Source organism: Chiloscyllium plagiosum, unplaced genomic scaffold (genome assembly GCF_004010195.1).
Source record: "Chiloscyllium plagiosum isolate BGI_BamShark_2017 unplaced genomic scaffold, ASM401019v2 scaf_13215, whole genome shotgun sequence".
Classification (NCBI taxonomy): Eukaryota; Metazoa; Chordata; class Chondrichthyes; order Orectolobiformes; family Hemiscylliidae; genus Chiloscyllium; species Chiloscyllium plagiosum.
The window spans coordinates 56,777-81,741 of record NW_025215354.1 but is presented as its reverse complement, the minus strand read 5'-3'; the positions used below and the strand labels follow the sequence as shown (position 1 = coordinate 81,741).

Here is a 24,965-nt window from a genome sequence, read left to right as displayed (position 1 = left end):
GGGCCTATTTTCACACGAGAAGTAATCTAATCTAATCAGAATGCTGGGAATGGAAGCCGGACCAGAATCATGGAATTCCATCGGTGTGGAAGCAGGCCATTCGGCCCATTGAGTCCACTATGATCCTCCAAAGAGCAGCCCACCTAGACCCACCCTCCCTACCCTATACTCTGTCATCCTGCATTTCACGTGGCTAACCCACTGAGCCTGTACATCCCTCGACTACAAAGAAGACTCAGCGAAAAGTTCTCGAACACCTCAGTTTGACCAGTTTAACAAGAACAACACATTCCATGTCAATAGTCTGCTTTATCCTCTGGTATTAGTGAGACCACCTCTACTTATATAGACCATAAGATATAGGAGTGTAAGCAAGGCCATTCGGCCCATCGAGTCCACTCTGCCGTTCAATCATGGCTGATGGGCATTTCAACTCCACTTCACCGCACTCTCCCCATTTCCTTAATTCCTTGCGAGATCAAGATTTATCCAATCTCTGCCTTGAAGACATTTAACATCCCAGCCTCCACTGTGCTCCGCAGCAATGAATTCCAAAGGCCCACCACTCTCTGGCTGAAGAAATGTCTCCTCATTTCCATTCTAAATTGACCCCCTCTAATTCTAAGGCTGTGCCCACGAGTCCGAGTCTCTCTGCCTGATGGAAACAACTTCCCAGCATCCACCCTTTCTAAGCCATGCATTATCTTGAAAGTTTCTATTCGATCTCCCCTCAACCTTCTAAACTCTAATCCCAGGATCCTCAGCTGTTCATCGTATGTTAGGCCTACCATTCCAGGGATCATCCGTGTGAATCTCTGCTGGACACGGTCGAGTGCCAGTATGTCCTTCCTGAGGTGTGGGACCCAAAGTTGGACACAGTATTCCAAATGGGGCCTAACCAGAGCTTTATAAAGTCTCAGAAGCACATCACTGCTTTTGTGTCCCAACCCTCCTGAGATAAATAGCAACATTACATTTGCTTTCTTAATCACAAACCCAATCTTCAAGTCAACCTTGCAAGAATCCTGGATGAGCACTCCCAGATCCCTTTGTACTTTGGCTTCATGAATTTTCTCACCGTTAAGAAAATAGTCCATGCCTGTATTCTTTTTTCCAAAGTGCAAGACCTCGCATTTGCTCACATTGAATTCCATCAGCCATTTCCTGGACCACTCTCCCAAACTGTCTCGATCCTTCTGCAGCCTCCCCACTTCCTCAGTACTACCTGCCTGTCCACCTATCTTCGTATCATCGGTAAACTTCACCAGAATGCCCCCAGTCCCTTCATCCAGATCATTAATATATAAAGTGAACAGCTGTAGCCCCAACACTGAACCCTGCAGGACATTGCTCGTCACCAGCTGCCATTCCAAAAATGTTATCACATTAACTAACTAATGTATCATATCTAAACTGTTGCTTCTTAACAAGTTTCAATAAACTATCAGAAACTTGCCAGAAATCGGCAGTTGCCTGTATTAGGAAACTATCATCCCGAACTCTCTTAAATGACAGACAAGCACAGCTAATGGAAACCCCCAGCTCCAGCCCCGGACCCTGGTTTATGGAAGCCAAGAGAACACTCCCAACTTCCTAAACCACCCAGAACTAGCCATTGTTATGGAAATGATCACTCATAGATGATGGCAGTGGAATTGGAGCCAACATAGGAGCAGTGATTTTCTTGAATGAGGAGACTTTCATTCAATTAAAAATTGAATTCAATAACATCGGCCATGGTGGGATTCGAACTCACATCCACAAAACAATAGCCTGGGATTGTAATATATTTATAAAGGGCCTGGTGTAATCTCAAGACATCCCAAAGAATTTACAGACAATACTTCGTTGTCACTGTATCACGCAGGAAACACAACAGGCAATTTGCCCAGAGCGATGTCCTACAAACACCAATGAATTATTAACTGGATACCTTTGTTGTCTCGATAAGAGTCATTGATTCACACAGCACGGAAACAGACCCTTCGGTCCAACCAGTCTGTGCTGACCAGAATCCCAAGCTAAACTAATCCCGCCTGCCTGCACTTGGCCCATATCCCTCCAAACATTTCTTATTCATCTACTTATCTAAATGCCTTTTAAACTGTAACTGTACTCATATTCACCACTTCATTCCACCCATGAACTACCTTTGTGTAAAAGATTTGCCCCTCATGTACTTTTTAAAACTTTCTCCTCTCACTTTAAAAGTATGTCCCTGGTCTTAAAGTACCCCAGCCTAGGGAGAGGACCTTGGCTATTCACCTTATCTATATCCCTCATTATTTTATAAACCTCTAGAAGGTCACCCCTCAACCTCATACGCTACAGTGAAAATGTCCCAGTCTCTCCTTATAACTCAAGCCCTCCAGTCCCGGTGACATCCTTGTAAATCTTTTGTGAACCCTCTCCAATTGAATAATATCTTTCCTATAGCAGGGCAACGAGAACTGTTCACAGTATTCCAAATGTTGCCTCATCAACATCCTGTGCAACCTCAACATGTCCTCCCAACTCCTCCGCTCAGAGGTCTGTGCAATGTTAATTGATGGATGGAATTAAGTCAGGACACCAGAAGAAACTCTGCCTCCTCTTCAAAATAATGTTGTAGTCTCTTTTCTGTCCACCTGAGTCAAGATCGACTTGGCTTAATGTCTTATTCAAACCACTTGGAGCGGTTGGTAGAGATGTTTACCTTGGAGACATTTACGATTGAAAGAATAGGCAAGTCAAAACTCCCTTGCTTGCTGCTGGTAATTCTGTCTGATTTGGTGCGCAGAATGGACATCACCATTGCTTCCACGTATGGATTATTTTTAGAATGAGCAAACAGATTGAATACTGGGGGAAAGCGAGTGACAATGGCAACTATTGGAATTTAAATTCACTTTGTACATCTGGAATAACTTCAGAGATGGTGACCAGGATAACTGTGTCCAATTATTGTAAAAACCCATCTGGATCACTCGCGGCCTTTGAGGAGGGAGACATGCTGTCTTGACCTGCCCCGGCCTACATGTGACTCCAAGCCCACAGCAACATGGTCAACTCTTCTCTGCCCTGTGAGGTGCCCGAGCAAGCCATTCAGTTCAAGGACAAGTAGGGAGGGGTGACAGGCGCTGGCCTTGCCCATTACCCCTGGAAACATGAAGAGAAAAAGGCAGCATGTCCTATGGGGAAAGAGCCACATTCCTGACCGATTCCTCGACGCTCAGTACAAAACGACTTTGGAGCAAAGGCCTGAGATTTGACCTCCCCTTTTTATCAGCTATACGGGAATGTCTGTCTCTGGTTCCTTTTATGGAGACTGGGTGCTGGGAGCTGCTGGGGAATGAGGCAATGCATTAACATCGCGGGCAGTGAAGCAGTTGACTTACCGAAACCCATCAGAATGAAGGACCCCACCACCATGATGATGGTCTGCAACGTGTCCGTGTAGATCACAGCCGCCAAGCCACCTGCCAGCAACACACAGAATAACTTTCCATTAATAATGAAACAACGAGGTCAAAGAGACCCATTCATGTTGTCACAGTTGCAACAGAAGCATAAGCTCAGATTTGTTTTTCACTGGAGCACAGGGTGACCCTGTAGAGGTTTGTAAAATCATGAGGGGTATAGATAATAAAGTGTATAGCAAAGGTCTTTTCCCCAGGGTCGGGGATTTTAAGACTAGGAGGTATACTTTTAAGGTGAGAGGAGAAAGATTTTAAAATGACAACCTTTTTTCACACAGAGTGGTTCACGTGTGGAATGAACTGCCAGAGGAAGTGGTGGATGCAAGTACAGTTACAATGTTTAAAAGGCATTTCGATAAGTCGATGAATAAGAAATGTTTGGAGGGATATGGGCCAAGTGCAGGCAGGTGGGACAAGTTTAGTTTGGGGATTATGGTCAGCATGGACTGGTTGGACCGAAGGGTCTGATTCCATGCTGTATGAATCTATGACTCTATCCACATCTCAGAGTAAATAAAGATTAATATGAATATGTAGATGCAACAGGGGATCATGTCTTGGGGCACAATGACTTTCTGGACATTTCCCATCACGTCCAGTCTTGGACATCATGAGTATTGACCATGTTCAGTCACTGAAAGTCAGCATTTCAGGTGCAGGAGGTGATGAGGAAGGTAACTGGCACATTGGTCTTCATAGCAGATGGATTGGAATGCAGGAGCAGGGATGCATTGCTACAGTTGTGCAGGGCCTTGGTAAGATCACAGTTGGTGTATTTTGTGTAGTTTTGGTCTCGAAGGGCCGAATGGCCTACTCCTGTTACTGTACGTCTGGTCAAGTTTGCAACAACCAAGCCTCCAGCAAATCATTATCTGCCCCACTACCAGGCAACAAGGAAAAAACAACGAGAGAAATAATGAGAAAAACAATTTGGGTCAACTGGAGGAAGTGATAGATGTGGGCGGCGGGGGGAGATTGAAGTGGTACATGGTCTTTCAGACAAGGTACCATACACAAGAGTCTCCTGGAGCAGTTTGTGGGAGATCGTCATAGAGTTATACAGCACAGAAACACACCTTACAGTCCAACCAGTCCATGCTAACCATTGAACATTGTGCAGCCATCAGTGAACATCCCCATGTCTGAGCTTCTGCTGGAGGGAAGGTCATTGATGAAGCAGCTGAAGATGGTTGGGCCGAGGACACTACCCTGAGGAACTCCTGGAGCTGAGATGACTGACCCTCCAACAACCACAACCATCTGCCTAACTGCCTGGTGTGACTCCTAACGGTAGTGAGATGGCCCTCTGATTCCTCTTGACACGAGTTTTGCCAATGCATTTTGACAGTGCACTCAGGGATATTAGGGCTGTGGGACTGAGGTCTTTAAGTTGGATTTGGGAAAAACGTGAGATGAGGGAATGGGATGAGGGAGTTGATATGGGAAGAGGAAGAGAAAAATGGGGGAGGATAGTAACTTGGATTTGACTGGCTAGGGTCAGATCGGAGAGTAAGAGCTAAGAGTGGTTTCTCTGAGGAATTGGGGTGAGCAATGTTTCCATGAGACCATAAGATACAGGAGCAAAAATTAGGCCATTCAACCCATCAGGTCTGCTCCGCCATTCAATCCTGGCTGATATGTTTCTCAACCCCATTCTCCTGCTTTCTCCCTGTATCTTTTGATCACCTTGACAATCAAGAACCTATCTGTATCACTTAAATACACTCAGTGACCTGGCCTCCACAGCCTTTTATGGCAGTGAGTTCCATAGATTCACCACTCTCTGGCTGAAGAGGTTTCTCCTTATCTCTGTTCCCTTTAATCTAAGGTTGTGCCCTTGGGTTCCAGTCTCTCCTTCCAAGGGAAACATCTCCCAAACATCCACTCTGTCCAGGTCATTCAATTAGATCCCCCTTCGTTCTGTATGTTTCAGTTAGATCCCTCCTCATCCATCGAGTATAAACCCAGAGTCCTCAAACGTTCCTCATATCTTAAGCTTTTCGTTCCTTGGACCATTCTCATGAACCTCCTCTGAACACACCCCAGGGCCAACACACCCTGACTGAGATATGGGGCCCAAAGCTGAGCACAATATTCCAAATGTGGTCTGAGTAGAGCCTTATAGAGCCTCAGAAGTACATCCCTGCTTTTATATTCAAGTCCTCTCAAAATAAATGCCATCATTGCATTTACCTTCCTAACTGCAAGTTTCCCTTGAGAGAATTCTGGACTTCTGAATTTTCTCCTCATTTAGAAAATAGTTCATGTCTCTATTTTTCCTACCAAAGTGCATGACCTCACCCTTTCCCACATTGTACTCCCCCTGCCACTTCTTTGCCCACTCTCCCAACCTGTCCAAATCCTTCTGCAGCCTCCCCGCCTCCTCAATGCTACTTATCACTCTACCTATCTTTGTATGTCTACAAACTTCACAAGAATGCCCTGAGTTCCTCCATCTGGATCATTCATGTGTAAAGTGAAAGGTTGTGGTGCCAACACTGAGCCTTGTGGAACACCACTTGTCACCGGCTGCCATCCTGAGAAGGGCCCTTTTATCCTCACTCTCTGCTTTCTGCCCGACAGCCAGGCTTTTATCCATGCTTGCACCTTGCCTCGAACACCATGGGCCCTTATCTTACTCAGTAGCCTCCTGTGCAGCAGCTTGTCAAAGGCTTTCTTGAAGTCCAGGTAGATAACATCCATTGGTTCTCCTTGGTCTAACCTGCTTGTTACTTCCTCAAATAATTCAAACAAATTTGTCAGGCATGACCTCCTGATCAGCCCTGACCCACGGAATAGATACAAGACACTGTCTGGTCACTGTTCCCCATGTTGCTATGTTCCAAGACCATTGGTAGATCAGTGATGTGGATCGAGGCCTGGGGGAAGGTGTTTCCAAATTTGCTGATAATGCCAAAGTAAAAAGCATGATAAAATAATTTGAATCTGCAATTTTGTTATCAATAAGATGCTTCCTGTCTTTTGGACAGGATCTTAAGTTTTCCACTATGATCTGAATGTTGGCAGTTTAGGAGAAGGTGAGGTGCAGTGAGACCTGGGTGTCATGGTGGGACAGTCACTGAAGGTTGGCACGCCGGTGCAGCAGGCAGTGAGGAAAGCTAATGGCATGCTGGCCTTCACAGTGAGAGGATTTGAGTATCGGAGGAAGGATGTCTTGCTGCAGTTATACAGGGCCTTGGTGAGGCCACACCCTGTGTACTGTGTGCAGTTTTGGCCTCCTAGTCTGAGGAAGGACATTGCTACTGAGGGAGCCCAGTGACGGGTCACCAGACTGATCCCCGGGATGGCCGGACGGGCATATGTGGAAAGAATGGATCGACTGGGCTTTTACTGGCTGGGATTTAGATGAATGAGGGAATCTCACAGAAACATATAAACTCCTGATGGGACTGGACAGGCTAGATGCCAGGAGGAATATTCCCAGTGTTGGGAAAGTCCAGAACCAGGGGTCACAGTCTGAGAATAAGGATAGTCATGACTTGGAGATGCTGGTGTTGGACTGGGGTGTACAAAGTTAAAAATCACACAACACCAGGTTATAGTCCAACAGGTTTAATTGGAAGCACTAGCTTTCGGAGCGACGCTCCTTCATCAGGTGGTTATGGAAAACACAATTGTAACACTGAGTTTATAACAAAAGTTTACAGTGTGATGTAACTGAAATTATACATTGAGAAATACCTTAATTGTTTGTTATATTACACTGTAAGGTTTGGCTATAAATTCTGTCTTACAATTGTATATTCCACAACTACCTGACGAAGGAGTGTCACTCTGAAAGCTAGTGCTTCCAATTAAACCTGTTGGACTATAACCTGTGTTGTGTGATTTTTAACTAAGAATAAGGGGTAAGCCACTCAGGACCAAGACAGGGAAGAATTTCTTCACTCAGAGAGTTGTGAACCTGTGAAATTCTCTCCCACAGGAAGCTGTTGCGGCAGGTTTGTCAGATACATTCAAGAGGGAGCTGGACATGACCTTTGCACCTAAAGGGATCAAGGGGTATAGAGAGAAACTCGGAGTGGGATTCTGAGATTGCATGGTCAGCAATGAATGGTGGTGTAGGCTCGAAGGGCCGAATGGCCTATGCCTGCATTTATTTTCTGTGTTTCTGTATTTCACCTCTCTCGCTGTGATCGGGGAGAGGACATCTCCTCCCTCATCAACAGAGATGAGACAAGATTTCACCAGTAAGCCTTAGTTACAGTCACTTTCTGCTTGTGAAGACCTTATTAAAATAACTAATGATGATCTTGTGCAATTGCAGAATCTATTGGAGTCGTGGGCAATTTACTTTTGGTCATGTCAACTGAACAAAGAACAAGATTGAAGATAAAGAGCAGGATCTTGTCAGGGATCTCATGCATATTAATTAATGGATGATTTATTGCAGTTCTGCAGAACTGCACTGAACGTACAGCACAGAAGTAGGCCATTCAGCCCAACTGATATATCCTCACCATCAGCCTTCCCTCCATGTATTCCGTTCTCCTCAGGTGAATCTACCGAGCTTCCCCTAATAAGCATCAATGCCATTTGCTCCATGTGCTCTTAACCCACGACCATCTTCATTGTGACAAGTTGATAAATATTTCTCAGTCTAAATACACTTTGAAAGGATGGGATTCAATGGGAAATGATAGACGAATAGAAAAGATTTGAAGACAATGGTTAGAATGGTAAAATCAAGATATGCCTTTACTGGGATCCAGTGTAAGTCAGAATAGGATCTGCTGCCAGTGGGATGTTTGGATGATCTTACATAGGAATAGGAGCAGACCATTCAGCCCCTCAAACCTGCTCCGCCCATTCAATGAGATCACGGCTGATTTGTGGCCTAACCCCATGTACCTGCCTTTGGCCATATCCCTTCATAACTTTGCTTCGCAAAAGCATATCTACCTCAGATGTAAAACTAACAACTGATCCTGCACCCACTGTCATTTGTGCAAGAGTACCACCCTTTGTCTGTCGAAATGTTTTCTAACATCTCTCCTGAACGGTTGGCCCTAATTCTCAGCCCATGCCCTTGGTTCTAAAACTCCTAAACAGTGGAAATAGTTTGTCTTTATCTACCCTGTCTTTGCCTGTTAATACCTTGAAGACTTTGATCAGAACATCGCTAAACCTTCTAATTTCTAATGAAAAAAGGCATCTCTTGTATAATCTCACCTCATAACCGAACCCTGGAAGTCCAGGTATCATTCCCACAAACCTCCATTGAATTCCCTCCTAAAGTGTGGTGCCTGGGTCAGCTCTCAATTCTCCAGGTGGGGTCTAATTATAGTTTTGTATAACTTCAGCATACTTTCTGCACCCTTACACAAATCTGTACAGCCGCAACATGACCTCTCAAAACCTATACTCAAAGCACTGACCAATAAAGGAAAGCATACCAAACGCCGTCTTCACTATCCTATCTACCTGCGACTCTACTTTCAAGGAGCTATGAACCTGCACTCCAAGGTCTCTTTGTTCAGCAACACTCCTCAGGATCTTACCCTGAAATCCCACTCCGATTTCTAAAATGCAGCACCTCACATTTATCTAAATTAAACTCCATCTGTCACTCCTCAGCCCATTGGGGCAACTGAACAATATCCCATTGTAATCTGAGGTAACCCTCTTCGCTGTCCACTACACCTTCCATTTTGGTGTCATCTGCAAACTTACGAACTGTACCTCTTATGCTCACATCCAAGTCATGTACATAAATAGGGTAGTGGGGTTGTGGATCAGGGTAGGATGCTGTTTGGAGGGTTGGGGTCGACTCAATGGACTGAAGACCCTCCATCCAGACCGTCAGAATTCCATGATTCTTGGTGGAAACGGGTGATTTAATGATGCTGGGAATATGAGGTAAGCAGATCGTCTCAGCGCCAAATATAACACTGAGGTTGCAGAAAGGCAGCTGAGATTGTTACCAGTGAGAGAAATGGAGTCAGTAATTAGGGAACAATGTCCACATTTTAGCTGCTGCATATTGTGTGTAAACAAGTGTTGTTATAATAGCAGGAACTCTGAGCTGAGGAAATCGAAACAGTCAAACCCAGGCCAGAACACAGAGAGGACATTGTTTGGAAATATACGAGAAGCATCATCTCTCTTTATCTCTGGATTACTGTTACACTCCATTATCATTTCGGTGTTTCTCTCCTATGGTCACCTGACTAACTCCGATGACAATCACTCCACCATACCTCCCCTGCCCGAGACCCTAATTTCTGCAAGGCTCTCCACAGGAAAAGGAAGGCTTTAATGGGAAATGAGGAGGGAAGGGTGTCAGTGAGAGAGTGAGGGTCGAGATTGGGGTCAGTGAGATACTGAGGGTCGGGATTGGGGTCAGTGAGATAGTGAGGGTCGGGATTGGGGTCAGTGAGAGAGTGAGGGTCGAGATTGGGGTCAGTGAGATACTGAGGGTCGGGCTTGGGGTCAGTGAGATAGTGAGGGTCGGGATTGGGGTCAGTGAGAGAGTGAGGGTCGAGATTGGGGTCAGTGAGAGAGTGAGGGTCAGGATTGGGGTCAGAGAGAGTGAGGGTCGGGATTGGGGTCAGTGAGGGAGTGAGGGTCTGGATTGGTGTCAGTGAGATAGTGAGGGTGGGATTGGGGTCAGTGAGAGATTGAGGGTCAGGATTGAGTTCAGTGAGAGAGTGAGGGTCCGAATTGGGGTCAGTGAGAGAGAGTGAGGGTCGGGATTGGGGTCAGTGAGAGTGTGAGGGTCAGGATTGAGATCAATGAGTAAATGAGGGTCAGGAGTGGTGTCAGTGCGAGACTGAGGGTCGGGATTGGGGTCAGTGAGTTGGTGTCTGGAGGAATAGATGATGAGAGAATATGGTTTGGTGGAAATTGCGTACTGAATTGGACCACTTTGCTCATAGGGTTATACTGAAGTTTGATAAGACAAAGTTTTAAACTCAAAGCTACTATTTAACTCTGATTACGTTGACCTGATTTAATTGTTTGATTTAATTCGATGGTCTCAATTGGATATTGTTAAGTGTGACTGACGTTGGCTTGGAAACTATCTGAGGTGTTCGCTCTGAATGACTAACTGACTGAGGAGGGTTTGAGGGGAGCTGTGTGGCTGTGTAGAAACCGTGATTGATTTTCTGTGCAGTTCCATCGTCTCTCCTGCTCTGTCCCTGTTTGCCTTCCTGGTTCCTTTCCCTGCTGATGCTTGCTGCTCTGAACAGCTTCAATGTGATACAGAGGCTGCCCTGTCTTCCCTCCCAGCTTCAAAGACCTCGGGTTAAAGTTTGAGTTGGTGAGTGGAAATCTCTCAAGGGAAAGAAAAAGAAAATTGAACAAAACTTTCCAAAGTAAAACACTTGGAGTAATCGACAGTGGAAATCATTGAGTTGGATCAAACAGAAATGATGTTTTGCAATGGGAGTTGAGAGAGTTAGGAAGTGTGTAAAGACAAGACTAATCAGGTTGCAATCTCCAGGTAACTTGAAGTGCCAAGTGTTACCAAGTATAGGAAGATAGGTCAAATGAATGTTTTGAAGGTAAAGATAGATAGATTTTAGTCAGTGAAGGAATTAAAGATTGCGGTGAGCAGGCAGGTAAGTTGAGCTGAGTGCAGGTAAAATGACCAGCCTGATCTTACTGAATGATTAGATTAGATTCCCGACAGTATGGAAACAGACCCTTCAGCCCAACAAGTCCACACCAATCCTCTGAAGAGCAACCCACTCAGACCCCTACCCTACACTTCCCCCTGACGAATGCACCGAACACTTTGGGGAATTTGGCACAGCCAATTCGCCTAACCTGCACATCTTTGGACTGTGGGAGGAAACCCACGCTGACACGGGGAGAATGTGCAAACCTCCGCGCAGACAGTCACGCAGGGCAGGAATTGACCCCGGGTCCCTGGCGCTTGGTGGCAACAGTGCTAACCACTGAGCCACCGTGCCAGCCCAGGGTCAGATGGCCTACTCTTGCTCCTTATGTTCTTCAGTTGCTGTGAACTCATGGCCAAAGGGATGGCGCAGTAAGGCAGGCTTTCTTTCTGAGTCATTGGGTTAGTCTCTAGACTATGTAGGAAGGGCCTGTTCAAACTGGATGGGTTGTACCTGAATCACAATGGGTCCAATAACTTTGCTGGGAGATTTGCTCATGTTGTCAGGGAGATCTTCAACTAATTAGGCAGGGGGCCCAGAGTGGGGGTAAGGTCCAGTCAGATGCAGAAGGAAGGCCAGGACATTCCAGAAGGTGGTGAAGCCATGGCCTGGATAAGACTCATGGGAGGTCGGGAAAGCTAAACTGTACCAATTTTAATGCAAGAATCCTGAGTGAGTCGGTGGATGAACTTAGAGCACGTGAGAATATGATATTGTCATGGAGACGTTTGTGAAGGAAGGACAGAATTGACAGCTCAACATTCCAGGGTATGCAAGTTTTAAGTTGGATAGGGAGTGAAGCGACAGAGGTCGGGGCATTGCATTCTTGATAAAGGAAACTATCATGGCAGTAATGAAAGAGGTCATTGTAGAAGGGTTAAGTACGTTGCTAGGATTATACTGCAGGCCTCCCAACAGTGCGAGGAAGATTTGTAAACTAATCATAGAAAGATCTGAGAGAAACAGGGTTATAGTTGTAGGGGACTTCAACTTTCCTAAAGTTAGCTGGGATTGCCATAGGATGAGACGGTGTGGATTTGTTAAAGTGCACCCAGGAAAGAGTTTTGTGTCAGTACGTAGATAGCCCCATTCGAGATGGAGCAGTGCTCGTCCGAATGCAAGGGAATGAAGACAGTCAAGTGGTTGAAGTTTCAGTGGGTGTGCATTTTGGGAATGGTGACCATAACTTTCAAAACCACTATGGGAAGGGGATAAGGACAGTGCAGAAGTTAACTTTCTAAATTGGCAGAAGGCCAATTTCAATAGTTTTAGACAGGATCTGGCCGAGACTTGGAGCAGCTATTTGCAGGTAAATCTACATCGGCAAGTGGGAGCCTTTTAAAAGTAGGATAGTGAGATTTCAGTGTGTTTGGCAGCAGGTCTAGGGACCGTGGATATCACAGGATATGGAAAAGTTCTTAAAGAGAAAGAGAAAGATGTCAGATACAGTGCATCAACAAACAGGACTGGCCCTTCAAAACTGGAGAGAGTTGAAGCGTTTGCTTAAAGAGGAAATTAGGAGGGCCATGAAATATATTTGGCAGATGGGATTGTGAAAAGCACCAGGGCTTTTTATAATTATCCGAAGAATAAGAGGATTACTCGGGAAAGGGTGGGATGTATTAGGGGAAATCCAAGCATTGAGTTTGGGTGAGGTCTTCGATGAATATTTCCCATCGGTATTCACAGAGGAGAATTTCAGTGGGGCTGGTGAGGTTCTGGAATATGTAAAGATTAATAAAGAGGTGGTGTTAGATGTTTTAACAGGGACAAATCCTGATGAGATGTATCCCAGGCTGCTATCGGAGGCAAGGGAGGAGATTATGGGGGCCCTGGTGGATATATTTAATACTTTGTCAGCCACAAGTGAAGTGGAGGATAGCGAATGTGGTTCTTTTATTCAAGAAGGGCAGCAGAGATAGGCCATGTCATTACAGAGCAGTTAGTTTGACGTCATGGTCGGAAAATTATTGGATAAAACTTCTGAGGACAGGATCAATCAAGACATTGATTGATGAGGGGTAGTTATGTGGGATATAGGTAAAGTAGTGTTACTTCTGCAATCATAATTACTTATGCGAGGTAAAGGCACTCACACCAGTGTATAATTGTCTCAACCAAGAGCTGAGTCAACAAGAATGAGAACTATGTAAAGGAAATATATAATTGTTTTTGTATTAGCGAAAATGTGCATGCAAGAATGCAACGTGCCTGCAAACAATGGTAGATGTTACAGACAAATAGATAAGGTGCTGTGAGGATGTAGGTTTAGCCAGATATGCTTGTACAAGCAGTAGTTATAAGCATCTGTTATCCCACTTTTGCAAAAACACAAAAACAAACCCCAATTAAAAGGTGATAAGGATCAATATGGTTGGGGAAAGGGAGGAAACATCACAAGTAAGGGAAATAGATAGCAGTGAAGGAGGATATACCTAACAATGGGCCACAGCAGGATGTGGTGAAACGGACGAGTTAACCTTGTACTTTGTTATGCACAAGGCCGGATAAGGCAGGAGATAGACAATAGTAATGGGCACCGGGTTGGGAGTAGTGAATCCGATATAAGATATGTACTTGTTAAACTCTGCGTGTCTATTTCAGGCACCACGCTTGCAAGTGTATAATAAACATACTGATTGCTTCAGATCTTGTCTCGGACTGAAATTATTGAAGTGACTGAGCTTCGTTTCTCACAGTTAGCACAGATTTGTTAGCGTGAGATCCTGTGTGACTTAGTTGAGTTTTTTGAAAAGGTGGCTGGATATATTGATGAGGACAGTGCAGTTGATGTCGCTTATATGGAATTCAGTGAGGCCTTTGACAAGGTGTCACATGGAAGGCTGATTCGAAAGGTCAGAGCCCATGGGATCTAAGGAATCATTGGATCTCACTGAATGGCAGCACAGACTTGATGGGCTGAACGGCCTATTTCTGTTCCTCCATCTTATGGTTTTAACATGAGGATAAGCTGGGTTTAACGGTCAGGTTTCTGTGATTGAATACTAATTGACATTTCATTCGGAAGAGGGAGCATCTTTATTTGCCTCTGGTTGCTCAGAGAGTTGTCCCTTTATGAATTAAGGCTGATGCTTAAAGACCCTGAAAACCTTCGCAGTTAGTAACAGCAGTGGGAGAATCTCTCAGGAAATGGATAAGACTCAGCCATCGCTTCAAAGGGAGGTGCCTCACTTTCAACAACTCCCTCCACCCCCCCCCACCCCCCCTCCCCCCCATCTCGTCCTGTGAAGGGCTGTTGGATCTCTCAGTGGTTTGACACTCGAAGATCACAGAAGGGGGGGGGGGGGGGGGGTTGGGGGGGAGGGGGGGGGTTGGCGCTCAGCAAAAGCTACAAGGAACGCCATGAGTGATGGTGCAAAGTTGTACACAAAGAACAAGGTACTGTGAGGAGCCACAGGGACTCACACTCAAACTGGAGCTGTATCTCTTGTAAACAGGGAAGAAGCAGGAGTGAAACAACAGGGAAATCATTGAGGTCGGACTTGCTTTTTATGGGATGTGGCTGGGTCAGCATTCATTACTCGTCCCTTGTTGCCCATGAGAAAAAGCTGCCTGCTTGACCCACCGCAGTTCGAGTGCTGTGAGGGAGGGAATTCCAGGACACTAGGGGAAAGTGAGAGCTGAAAGATGTGTTGCTGGAAAAGCGCAGCAGGTCAGGCAGCATCCAAGGAGCAGGAGAATCGCCTGAAGAAGGGCTTATGCCCGAAACGTCGATTCTCCTGCTCCTTTGATGCTGCCTGACCTGCTGCGCTTTTCCAGCAACACATCTTTCAATTCCAGGACACTGTTCTACCGACAGTGAAGGAATAGCAGAATATGTCCAAGTCAGGGTGGTGAGTGGCTTGGAGGGGAACTTGCAGCGGGTGGTATTCCCCTGTATCTGCTGCCCTTGTCTTTCCAGCTGGTAGCGGTCGTGGGTTTGGAAGGTGCTGTCTGAGGATCTTTAGTGAATTTCTGCAGTGTGCCTTGTGGACAGTACACACTGCTGCTACTGAGCATCGGTGGGGAAGGGAGTGGGTGCTTGAGGATGTGGTGTCAATCAAGGAGCTGGTTTGTCCTGGATGATGTCAAGCTTCTCGAGTGTCACTGTGCTCGTATTGAAACCGACACTCCCACAGTGTTCGAAAATGTTTCCAAATCAGTCATATCTTTTGTATCTTTCAATCGTGTGGATTGTTTACGTGGCCAAATGTGTGTGTTTTAATGAGAATTGCATCTCTCCAAGTAACCACAGGTTATAAGAATAGGTTCCAGATTACTACAAAGAGTGTTGGGAGGTCGGTGTTGATCTATCTACCACCTACCTTACTCTGCCCTAAGTCCTTGCGACGTCAGCACATTGGGTAGAACACTCAGTCAGGAATTAACCCTTTCAGTCCCATATCCAACAGCTTTGCATTAATAGGTGAACAAACTGAGCGAGGGAGCCAGTGTGTGAGAGATCGATTGCTGCTTGGTCTGAATGCAGGCATTGTGTTCAAAATCGTTTCAACCCGACAGAACAACAAGGCTGCTGTGATCAAATGCACCAAGGACAAATTAACCTGTCACTCATCCTGAGCACTGTTGGCTGGGAGTTCGGTACTCTCTGACTGTTCCTCACAGTGAACCTGGGGTTTTTAACATGGGGCAAGCTGTTTGTCTCCAGCTACCACACCCTTTTGGCTGGAAACGAAGCTCTGTAGCTTGTAGCAGCGGATACCAGAAGGGTCTGCAGGTTAATGCTAAACCCATTTGGACACATGCAACTCCCCCTTGAACATCAAGACCTTAAACATCAGAGCTCCAAGGGCGAAGGCACTGGCCTCAAGACTGAGCCCGGGTGTTCAGTTTTCAATCCAGATAAATGTGAGGTGATGCACATCGGCAGGACAAACAAGGGAATACATGATGAACGGGAAGTACTGAGGATCAGAGGGATGTTGGTGTGCATGCCTCACTGAATCCTCAAGGTATCAGGGCAAGAGGAAAAAAGTGGTTAAGAAGCCATATTGGATACTTGCCTTTATTAGTTGAGGCATAGAGTTAATAGAATCCTCCGCTCACCCTATTTAGTCCCCAATGACCGTCCAAACAGCATTGCACCCAGACCCATCCCCTTACCTAAGGTACCCTGCATTTCCTGTGGATAATCCACCTAGTCTGTATACCCCTGAACACTACAGGCTATTCCTGTAGACAATGACGACACAAAGATTAAAGCCAAAGGCTCTGCAATCTCCCCCTGGCTTCCCAGAGAATCCCAGGACAAATCCCATCCGGCCCAGGGGACTTATCTATTTTCACCCTTTCCAGAATTGCTAACCCCTCCTCCTTATGAACCTCAATCCTGTCTCTAGTAGCCTGGATCTCAGTATTCTCCTCGATAACATTGTCTTTTTCCAGTGTGAATGAAAAATATTTAGCACTTCCCCTATCTCCTCTGACTCCACGCACAGCTTTGATTGGCCCTAATCTTTCTTGAGCCATTCCTTTATTCCTGATATACCTATAGAAAGGGTTTTCCTTGATCCTATCTGCTAACGACTTCTCATGTCCCCTCCTGGCTCTCCTTAACTCTCTCTTTAGGTCCTTCCTGGCTAACCTGTATCTCTCAAGCGCTCTAACTGAGCCTTCACATTTCATCCTAACAGAAGCACAAATTGACAAAAAATTTACCCTTCTGAAGTGCTCAAACTATAGTATTTCCAGTCAATATTTGGAAAGTTAAAGCCTCCCGTAACAGCTACCCTGTGTCTCTCACTCCTATCCAGAATCATCTCTGCTATCCTTTCCTCGACATCTCTGGAACTATTTGGAGGCCTATGGAAAACTCCCAACAGGGTGACCTCTCCTATCCTGTTGCTAACCTCAGCCCAAACTTACCTCAGTAGACGAATCCTCAAACATCTTTTCTGCCACCATCATACTGTTCTTCTCTAACAATGCCACACCTCCCCCTCTTTTACCATCTTCTCTGTTCTTACTGAAACATCTCAATCCTGGAATCTGCAGCAACCATTTCTGTCCCTGCTCTATCCATGTCTCCGAAATGGCCGCAACATCGAAATCCCAGGTACCAAACTGTGCTGCAAGCACCCTCACCTTATTCCACCTGATGAAAAGTGATTGGACAGACCGGGGTTGTTTTCCTTTGAGCAGAGGAGATTGAGAAGGGATGTGATTGAGATGTGTAAAACTGTAAGGGATAAAGGCAGGATAGATGGGCGGAAACCTCTTGATGGAGGAATTATTGACCGGAGGTATGGATTTAAAGTAAGGGTCAAGAGGTTGAGGAGATGTGAGGAAGTTCTTTTCTCCCAGAGAATGGTGGGATGTGGAAGCCACTCCTACAAGGGTTTTGGAGGCAGAAACCCTCATAACGTTTTAAGCATTTTTTTCAATGTGTGTAAGTGGGTGGTACGATGGCACAGTGGTTAGCACTGCTGCCTCACACCACCAAAGATCCGGGTTCAATTCCCACCTCAGGTGACTGTCTGTGTGGAGTTTGCACATTTTCCCTGTGTCTGTGTGGGTTTCCTCCGGGTGCTCTGGTTTCCTCCCACAATCCAAAGATGTGCAGGTCAGGTGAATTGGCCATGCTAAATTGCCCACAGTGTTAGGCGAAGGGGTAAATGTAGGGGAATGGGTCTGGGTGGGTTGCGGGTCGGTGTGGACTTATTGGGCCGAAGGGCCTGTTTCCACACTGTAAATAATCTAATCTAAAAGTATCTAGATATACATTTGCAATGCCAAGGCATAGAAGACAATAAGCCAAGTGCTGGAAAATGGGATTGGAATAGTTAGGCGGTTGTGTTTGACCAGTACAGATATGATGGGCCACAGGGCCTTTATCCTGTCGTGTCGATCTCTCTGCTATGGTGTGAGACTTGAATCCAGATCACAGTCCCAGAGGCAGGTACCTTATTAACCATACCACGACACCTTCCCTAGTTATTGGAGCACTCACTGGCTGCAACGTGGACTCACGTCACACCACCAATGTTATTCATTGAATGTGAACAAAACAGGGGGCGTATCCAGCAGGTCAGAGTATAAAACGAGGGTGAGATTTAGTTCACGTCTTTGCCTATTTATGCATGAGTGCTTTCAAAGAGGGTGGACCGAGTTACAAACTGAAGGAGGAACCGAGCCTGATTTCCCAGCCCTGGTCCTAACTGATGGTGCCAATGTATATTGTATCACCTCTCGTCTGACTTCCTTCCCATCAATACATTGGCTGCCAGTCATAGAATCATAGAGACATACAGCACGGAAACAAACCCTTCAGTCCAACTTGTCCATGCCGACCAGATATCCTAACCTAATCTAATCCCATTTGCCAGCACTTGGCCCATATCCCTCTAAACCCTTCCTATTCACATACCCATCCAGATGCCTTTCAAATGTTGCAATTGTATCAGCCTCCACCACTTCCTCTGGCAACTCATTCCATACACGCACCACCCTCAACCTATGCTCTCTTAGTTCTGAACTCCCCCACCCCAGGGAAAAGACTTTGTCTATTTACCCTATCCATGCCCCTCATGACTTTATAAACCTCTATAAGGTCACCCCTCAGCCTCCGACACTCCAGGGAAATTAGCCCCAGCCTGTTCAGCCTCTCCCTCTCGCTCAAATCCTCCAACCTGGGCAACATCTTTGTAAGTCTTTACTGAACCAGTCCTTCACCATCCAGCTCCCAAGCTCTGGAATTCCCTCTGTAAACAGCCCCTAACGCTTTCAAGATTCCCTTCCAATCTGCCCCACTAACCGATGTCTTTGATCACCTGTCCAGGTATCTCCCTCAGTATCTCGTTATTCTGCCTGATGATATTCTTGTGAAATGCCTTTGCTGGACTGAAAGTGTTATTAAATGCATGTTGTTGTTGTTAATACCAGTTAATCTGATATAGGGTGGGAGGAATGGAATTTGGAATGAAGTTGCCCTGCTGACGCTGAGTCATGACAGCTCATTGCAGCATTCGCCTGAAGCTCTGACATTTACACTCAAGGGGAACAGGATGGAATTGTCTGGAGCTTGATAGTATTGGCATCATTTTAAGTTTAGTTAGCCCATGATTACTGTTTCCATAAGTAACCGAATAACTCCCTGCTATTTCACACACACTGGGCTCCAGCAACAGTGCCAACATTCCTCTCTGTTACACAGGGGAGTTAATATTGCAACAAATGTGTGGAATTCACCCTTTGGAACTTAATTGTGTTGAAACTAAAACTGCTTCCCCTACAGAATGCACATACATACACAGAACCATTGAAAACCACTGTCACAGATACCGCACACCCATAGATAGAATCATGCACACGTGCTGTTTTGCACATACTCACAGATACATGCATACACATATTAGGTTACATTCTCTGCAGTACGGAAACAGGCCCTTCAGCCCAACAAGTCTCCACCGACTCTCCGAAGAGCAGCCCCCAGACCCATTCCCTCACATTTACCCCTGACTAATAAACCTATCACTCTGGGCAATTTAGCCTGGCCAATTCACCTGACCTGCACATCCTTGGACTGTGGGAGGAAACCAGAGCAAACCCACACAGACACGGGGAGAATGTACAAACTCCAAACAGACAGTCGCCCGAGGCTGGGATCGAACCTAGGACCCTGCCGGTGTGAGGCAGCAGGGCTAACCCCTGAGCCACCATACCACCCAAGTCGCCATCATCTTACCAGACCATAGGGGCTGCTCTCTCATTAGAGAGAGAGAGAAATTAATAATCTCCTCAGTCCCCGAGCAGTCAGTCTGATGTGCGATCCATGGACATTTTGGAGGCATCAGATGGTCAGCGAATCACCCACTGTCGCCTCACCATGGGTTTCTAGCTGCATTGCAGTTACAGGTATCTGCTTCCCCATATCCACCTTCCTCATGCCATCCGGTGAGCTGGGGAGAACAGCGGTACATGGAAACTGATCCCAGGGGCTAGGGTCAGCAGGAAGGGATTCCTCACGTTCCCTTCCCCTCCTGCTGGTGGAGTAAAGGGAAGCCCCAATAATAAGCAAAGTGTGAAGATCGAAGGAGACAAGCCGCTCATTTGAACCTGACCCCCATGGAGACGGAGACACGTGAGTTGACGAAAGACGGGGTGGGTACTCCTACCCTAATGTCCAGCAAAGGAGCGCCAAACCATCCAGGACAGAGCAGCCTGCTTGATTGGCACCACATCTACAGGCATCCAGTCCCTCCACCACCAACACTGAGCAGTAGCAGAGTTCACCATCAATAAGAGACATTGTAGAAATTCATCAACTCTCTTCAGCGAGCACCTTCCTAACGCACAACTATTCTGGACTGCGCAATTACTTGGCTCCAGTCAGAATTAAAGAACAGACAAACTCATTGTTTGCTGGAACTCAACAGGAATGTTTTATTCTGAAACCGTGTACTCTGTAAGAGTCTGGACAAGCCCACGAACCTGGCTAATGACTCACTCATGTCATTTGACCCACCTCTTAAATGAACACTATCCAATATAACACGTACCAACTGTAACACCCGCCAACTATAACATACAACCAACCAGTACCATCTCAAAGCCCAAGGGCAAGACATACATGGAAATGCCACCATTTGCAAGTTCCCCCGTAAGCCACTCACCATCCTGACCTGGAAACATGTCGCTGTTCCTTCACTGTCGCTGGGTCACACTCCTGAAGCTTCCAACCTCACAGCATTGTGGGTTTACCTCCACTAACACGGACTCAGTCAGGCAGCTCACCACTACTTTCTCCAGGGCTATTAGGGATGGGTCAGAAATGTTGGCCCACCTCCCCTCAATGGGTAAATGTCATTACGATGAATCTGTGCTCCATCTCGGCCGAACGCCTCGTGTCACGCCATGTGCAAGATTGCATCTGTCTGCCTCCCACAGCCCCTGCACCTTCAATCTGCTTCATATTCACATCGGGTTGCCAGTGGTTACAGGATCAGCACCACCAACAAGCATCTCCACTTCTCCCCACCCCTGCCACACCTCCCCCAACCCCCCATTCCTCCTGACTCTGGTGTGGATTAACCTTTAATCGTCCTCGCTGACTGCGGAGAAGTCAGGATTGACAGAGCCGAGCTCTCCTGATGCGTGCTCTTACCCGTCACAGTATACAGTGCAGTGATGGAAAGCAGGATCACCACGGCAACATACAAGTTCAATCCCAGCGCCTCTCGAATAAATATGGCTCCTGAAAACATGTCCGCCTGGAAGAAACAGATGAAGAAAGGGTACTCAGTAAATATTCTGACATTTCTCCTTTTGCTGTCACAAAGTGATCCCCTTTGGGTGTGAGGGTGGACGCATGTGTAATGCCCTCTCTGCCCCTCTGCTAGTCCCGCCAAAACCAGCTGCTGGCACATGTGACAGTTGCCAACTGGAGATCTGATCACAGACACAGGCCTGGAGAAAGTAGTGGTGAGCTGCCTGACTGAGTCCGTTAGTGGAGGTAAACCCACAATGCTGTTAGGATGGAAGCTTCAGGAGTGTGACCCAGCGACACAGAGCAAGCCTATTTTTCTTCATTCACTCATGAGATGTGGGTGTCACTGGCTGGGTCAGCATCTATTGCCCGCCCCTAATTATCCTTGAAATGTCTTGGTGGCGATGAATTGGTGATTGGAATAAATGCTTAATCTCTAACACCCTGTACTCAAACCTGAGGGGTGGGGTGGGGTGGGGATCGCTGTCCTTCACACAAGCTGGACATGAGCCATGTGTTAACTGCAGATGTGGTTAGGTGAGGATTCCATAAAATGTGCTGCAATTCATACCCATAAGGGTTTGTATCATTATGTGAGAGAGAGCTTTTGGGGTCTCATCAGCCTGTGCAGTTCTTCAGCAGATGATGGAAAACATTTTACAAGGTCTGTCCCAGGCCACTATTTATCTAGATGGTGTGCTAATAACAGGCAAGATCAATAAGGAGCACTCAGAGAAGTTGGCCACAGTCTTTAGATGGGTCTCACACGCACCTTAGAAGCAGAAAATGTATATTCCAAACCCCCCCCTACTTGGGCTACAAAATCAACAAGACTGGGTTACACCTGGTGGAAGATACAATGAGGGTGATCAAAGGTGCCCCAGCTCCCACATGTGTACCGAAACCTCGGTCTTTCCTTGGGAACTATTACGGAAAGTTCATACATAACCTGGCCTCCATCCTGGCACCTTTGCATCAACTCCGAAAAAAACAGGGGCAGCCTTGGAAAAGGTTGCGTAGCCAGGCCTTGTCTTTCAGGGAAGTGAAGACACAGCTTATCATCCTGTAAGGTGTGGGCACACTATGATTCCAAGTAAGATCTGGTATTGACATGCGTTGCCTCCCTGTATGGCATTGGGGTAGTTGGTGGCCCAATAGAGAGGAATGCCCAATAGCATATACACCCAGGACATTGGCTGATGCAGAGTGTAAATACGCCCCGATAGAGAAGGGAGGTTTGGCAGTCATTTTTGGAGTCAGGATATTTCACCAATACTTTTATTGGGTAAATTTGTTATAATAACAAGCCACAAACCTCAGCTGGGTCTACTCAAATAGGACAAGGCAGTGCTGTCCTTAGCTTCAGGCTGAATTCAGTGGTGGGTTCTAATTCTAAGAGCTCTTAATTACAAATTGGAACACCATCCAGGAGGTCAAGTAACAAATGTGGATGCATTGAGTTGTCACCTGCTGACAGGTACACCACCCACTGGAAGAGTCTGTAATGGTTCTACAGTTTCTGGACACACTACCAGTCGTAGCTGACAATATCAGATTGTGGGCTGCAGAAAGATCTGGTCCTGACCAAACTGAAACAGCTGGTGGTGATGGGGGATACCAAAGGGGGCTCGCAACCCGAGTTGAAACCTTCTCTGACTCGGAGAGACCAGATCACAGCACAGGATGGGTGTATTATTTTGGGGAGGAAGAATGATTGTCCCCAAGCAAAGGTCACAGCCAGATACTGGCTAAACTCCAGCTGGGTCATCTAGGGGTTTCCAAGATGAATATGTTGGTGAGATGTTATGTCTGGTGGCCAGGTGTGGACGCAGACATAGGCGTGCTGATGGGGGAGTGCCCAGAGTGCCAACCAGGACAAAAATTACCGCCAGCCGCTCCCCCACACCTGGACTGAGTTACACATCGACTATGCAGGACCTTTCATTGGCTCAATGGTGAACACCCATTCAAAGTGGTTGGACGTGCATAGGATTCATTCATCAAACATGGAGATGACAACAGAAATACTGCGCGCATCTTTTGCAGTACACGGTCTCCCAGAAGTGTTGGTCACAGATGATGGGCTATTGTTTGCCAGCAGGCAATTTGAGAATTTCCGAAAGTCAAATGGTATCTGATATATAAAGACAATTCTGTACCATCCCTCACCCAATGCTCTGGTGGGAAAAACATTCCAAACATCAAAGGATACTTTCCTTGGGGTGGGGGAGTCCAAAACTAGAGGGCATAGGTTAAGGGTGAGAGGGGAAAGATATAAAAGGGACCTAAGGGGCAACTTTTTCACACAGAGGGTGGTACGTGTATGGAATGATCTGCCAGAGGATGTGGTGGAGGCTGGTACAATTGCAACATTTATGAGGCATTTGGATTCGTATGTGAATAGGAAGGGTTTTGAGGGATATGGACTAAATGCTGGCAAATGGGACGAGATTAATTTAGGATATCTGGTCAGCTTGGACGGGTTGGACTGGAGGGTCTGTTTCCGTGCTGTACGTCTCTATGACTCTAACCAGTCTGATTAAAGATGGACAATGAATATTGGCCCAACCAGTGATGCCCACATCTCATGAATGACCAGGACAGAAAGGTGTTAGAGAGACATTGGGAAAAGAGATAACAGGGATGAGATGAATAGGCCAATGGCTTCCCTGATTGGTACATATCCCTCAGATTGCTGCTGTTTTCCTCAATGTACTAAAACCAATCTGGGAGAACTTGGTGCTGGTATATGCTTCTTAAAAATGCAGACCATTTTTTTGGCACCCACAGAGTCATAGAGTCATAGAGATGTACAACACGGAACAGACCCTTCGGTCCAACCTGTCCATGCCGACCAGATGTCCCAACCCAACCTAGTCCCATCTGCCGGCACCCGGCCCATATCCCTCCAAACCCTTTATTTAGGGAAACGTACAAACAGGAGTGGGTCATCACGCCTGGTCCACCATTCAATATGGCCATAGCTGATCGAACACTTTTACCCACAACCCTTTACGCACTGGTCATCAGAAATCTATCAGCCTGTCTGAAACTTCCTCAAAGACTGAGCCTCCACATCTCCCTGTGGTAGAAAATTCCAAATGATCATCACCTTCAGATTTAAAAAAAATTCTCCTCATGTCCGCAGTCCCTTCATTCTTAAATGGCTCTAGGTTCTCCACTCAGGGGAAATATCTTAAACGCATCTCTGCTGCTCATCGAATCCCTACCTTGTGGAAACAGGCCCTTTGGCCCAAAAGTCCACCCTGACCCATTCCCCGACATTTACCCCTGACTAATGCACCTAACTTACAATCCCTGAACAATATCGCACAGCCAATTCACCTGACCTGCGCATCTTTGGATTATGGGAGTAAACGCATACCAGACACAGGGGAGAACAGAGTACAATGGGTGAGTGGGGGAGGGGATGAAGGTGATAGGTCAGGGAGGAGAGGGTGGAGTGGATAGGTGGAAAAGGAGATAGGCAGGTAGGACAAGTCCGGACAAGTCATGGGGACAGTGCTGAGCTGCAAGTTTAGAACTAGGGTGAGGTGGGGGAAGCGGAAATGAGGAAACTGTTGAAGTCCACATTGATGCCCTGAGGTTGAAGTGTTCCGAGGAGGAAGATGAGGC

General features: G+C 46.4%; 1 protein-coding gene across 1 annotated transcript in view; it reads right to left on the bottom strand.

Moving 5' to 3' along the window:
• The window catches only part of slc5a1 (solute carrier family 5 member 1), a 109,845-nt gene that overhangs the window by 28,852 nt on the left and 56,028 nt on the right, over positions 1-24,965 (bottom strand). Inside the window, exons 6-7 of the mRNA XM_043686827.1 lie at positions 21,228-21,333; positions 3,378-3,458 (exon numbers count right to left, since the gene is read on the bottom strand). Coding sequence (XP_043542762.1) covers positions 3,378-3,458; positions 21,228-21,333 — 187 coding nt within the window. The remainder of the gene's footprint in view (positions 1-3,377; positions 3,459-21,227; positions 21,334-24,965) is intronic.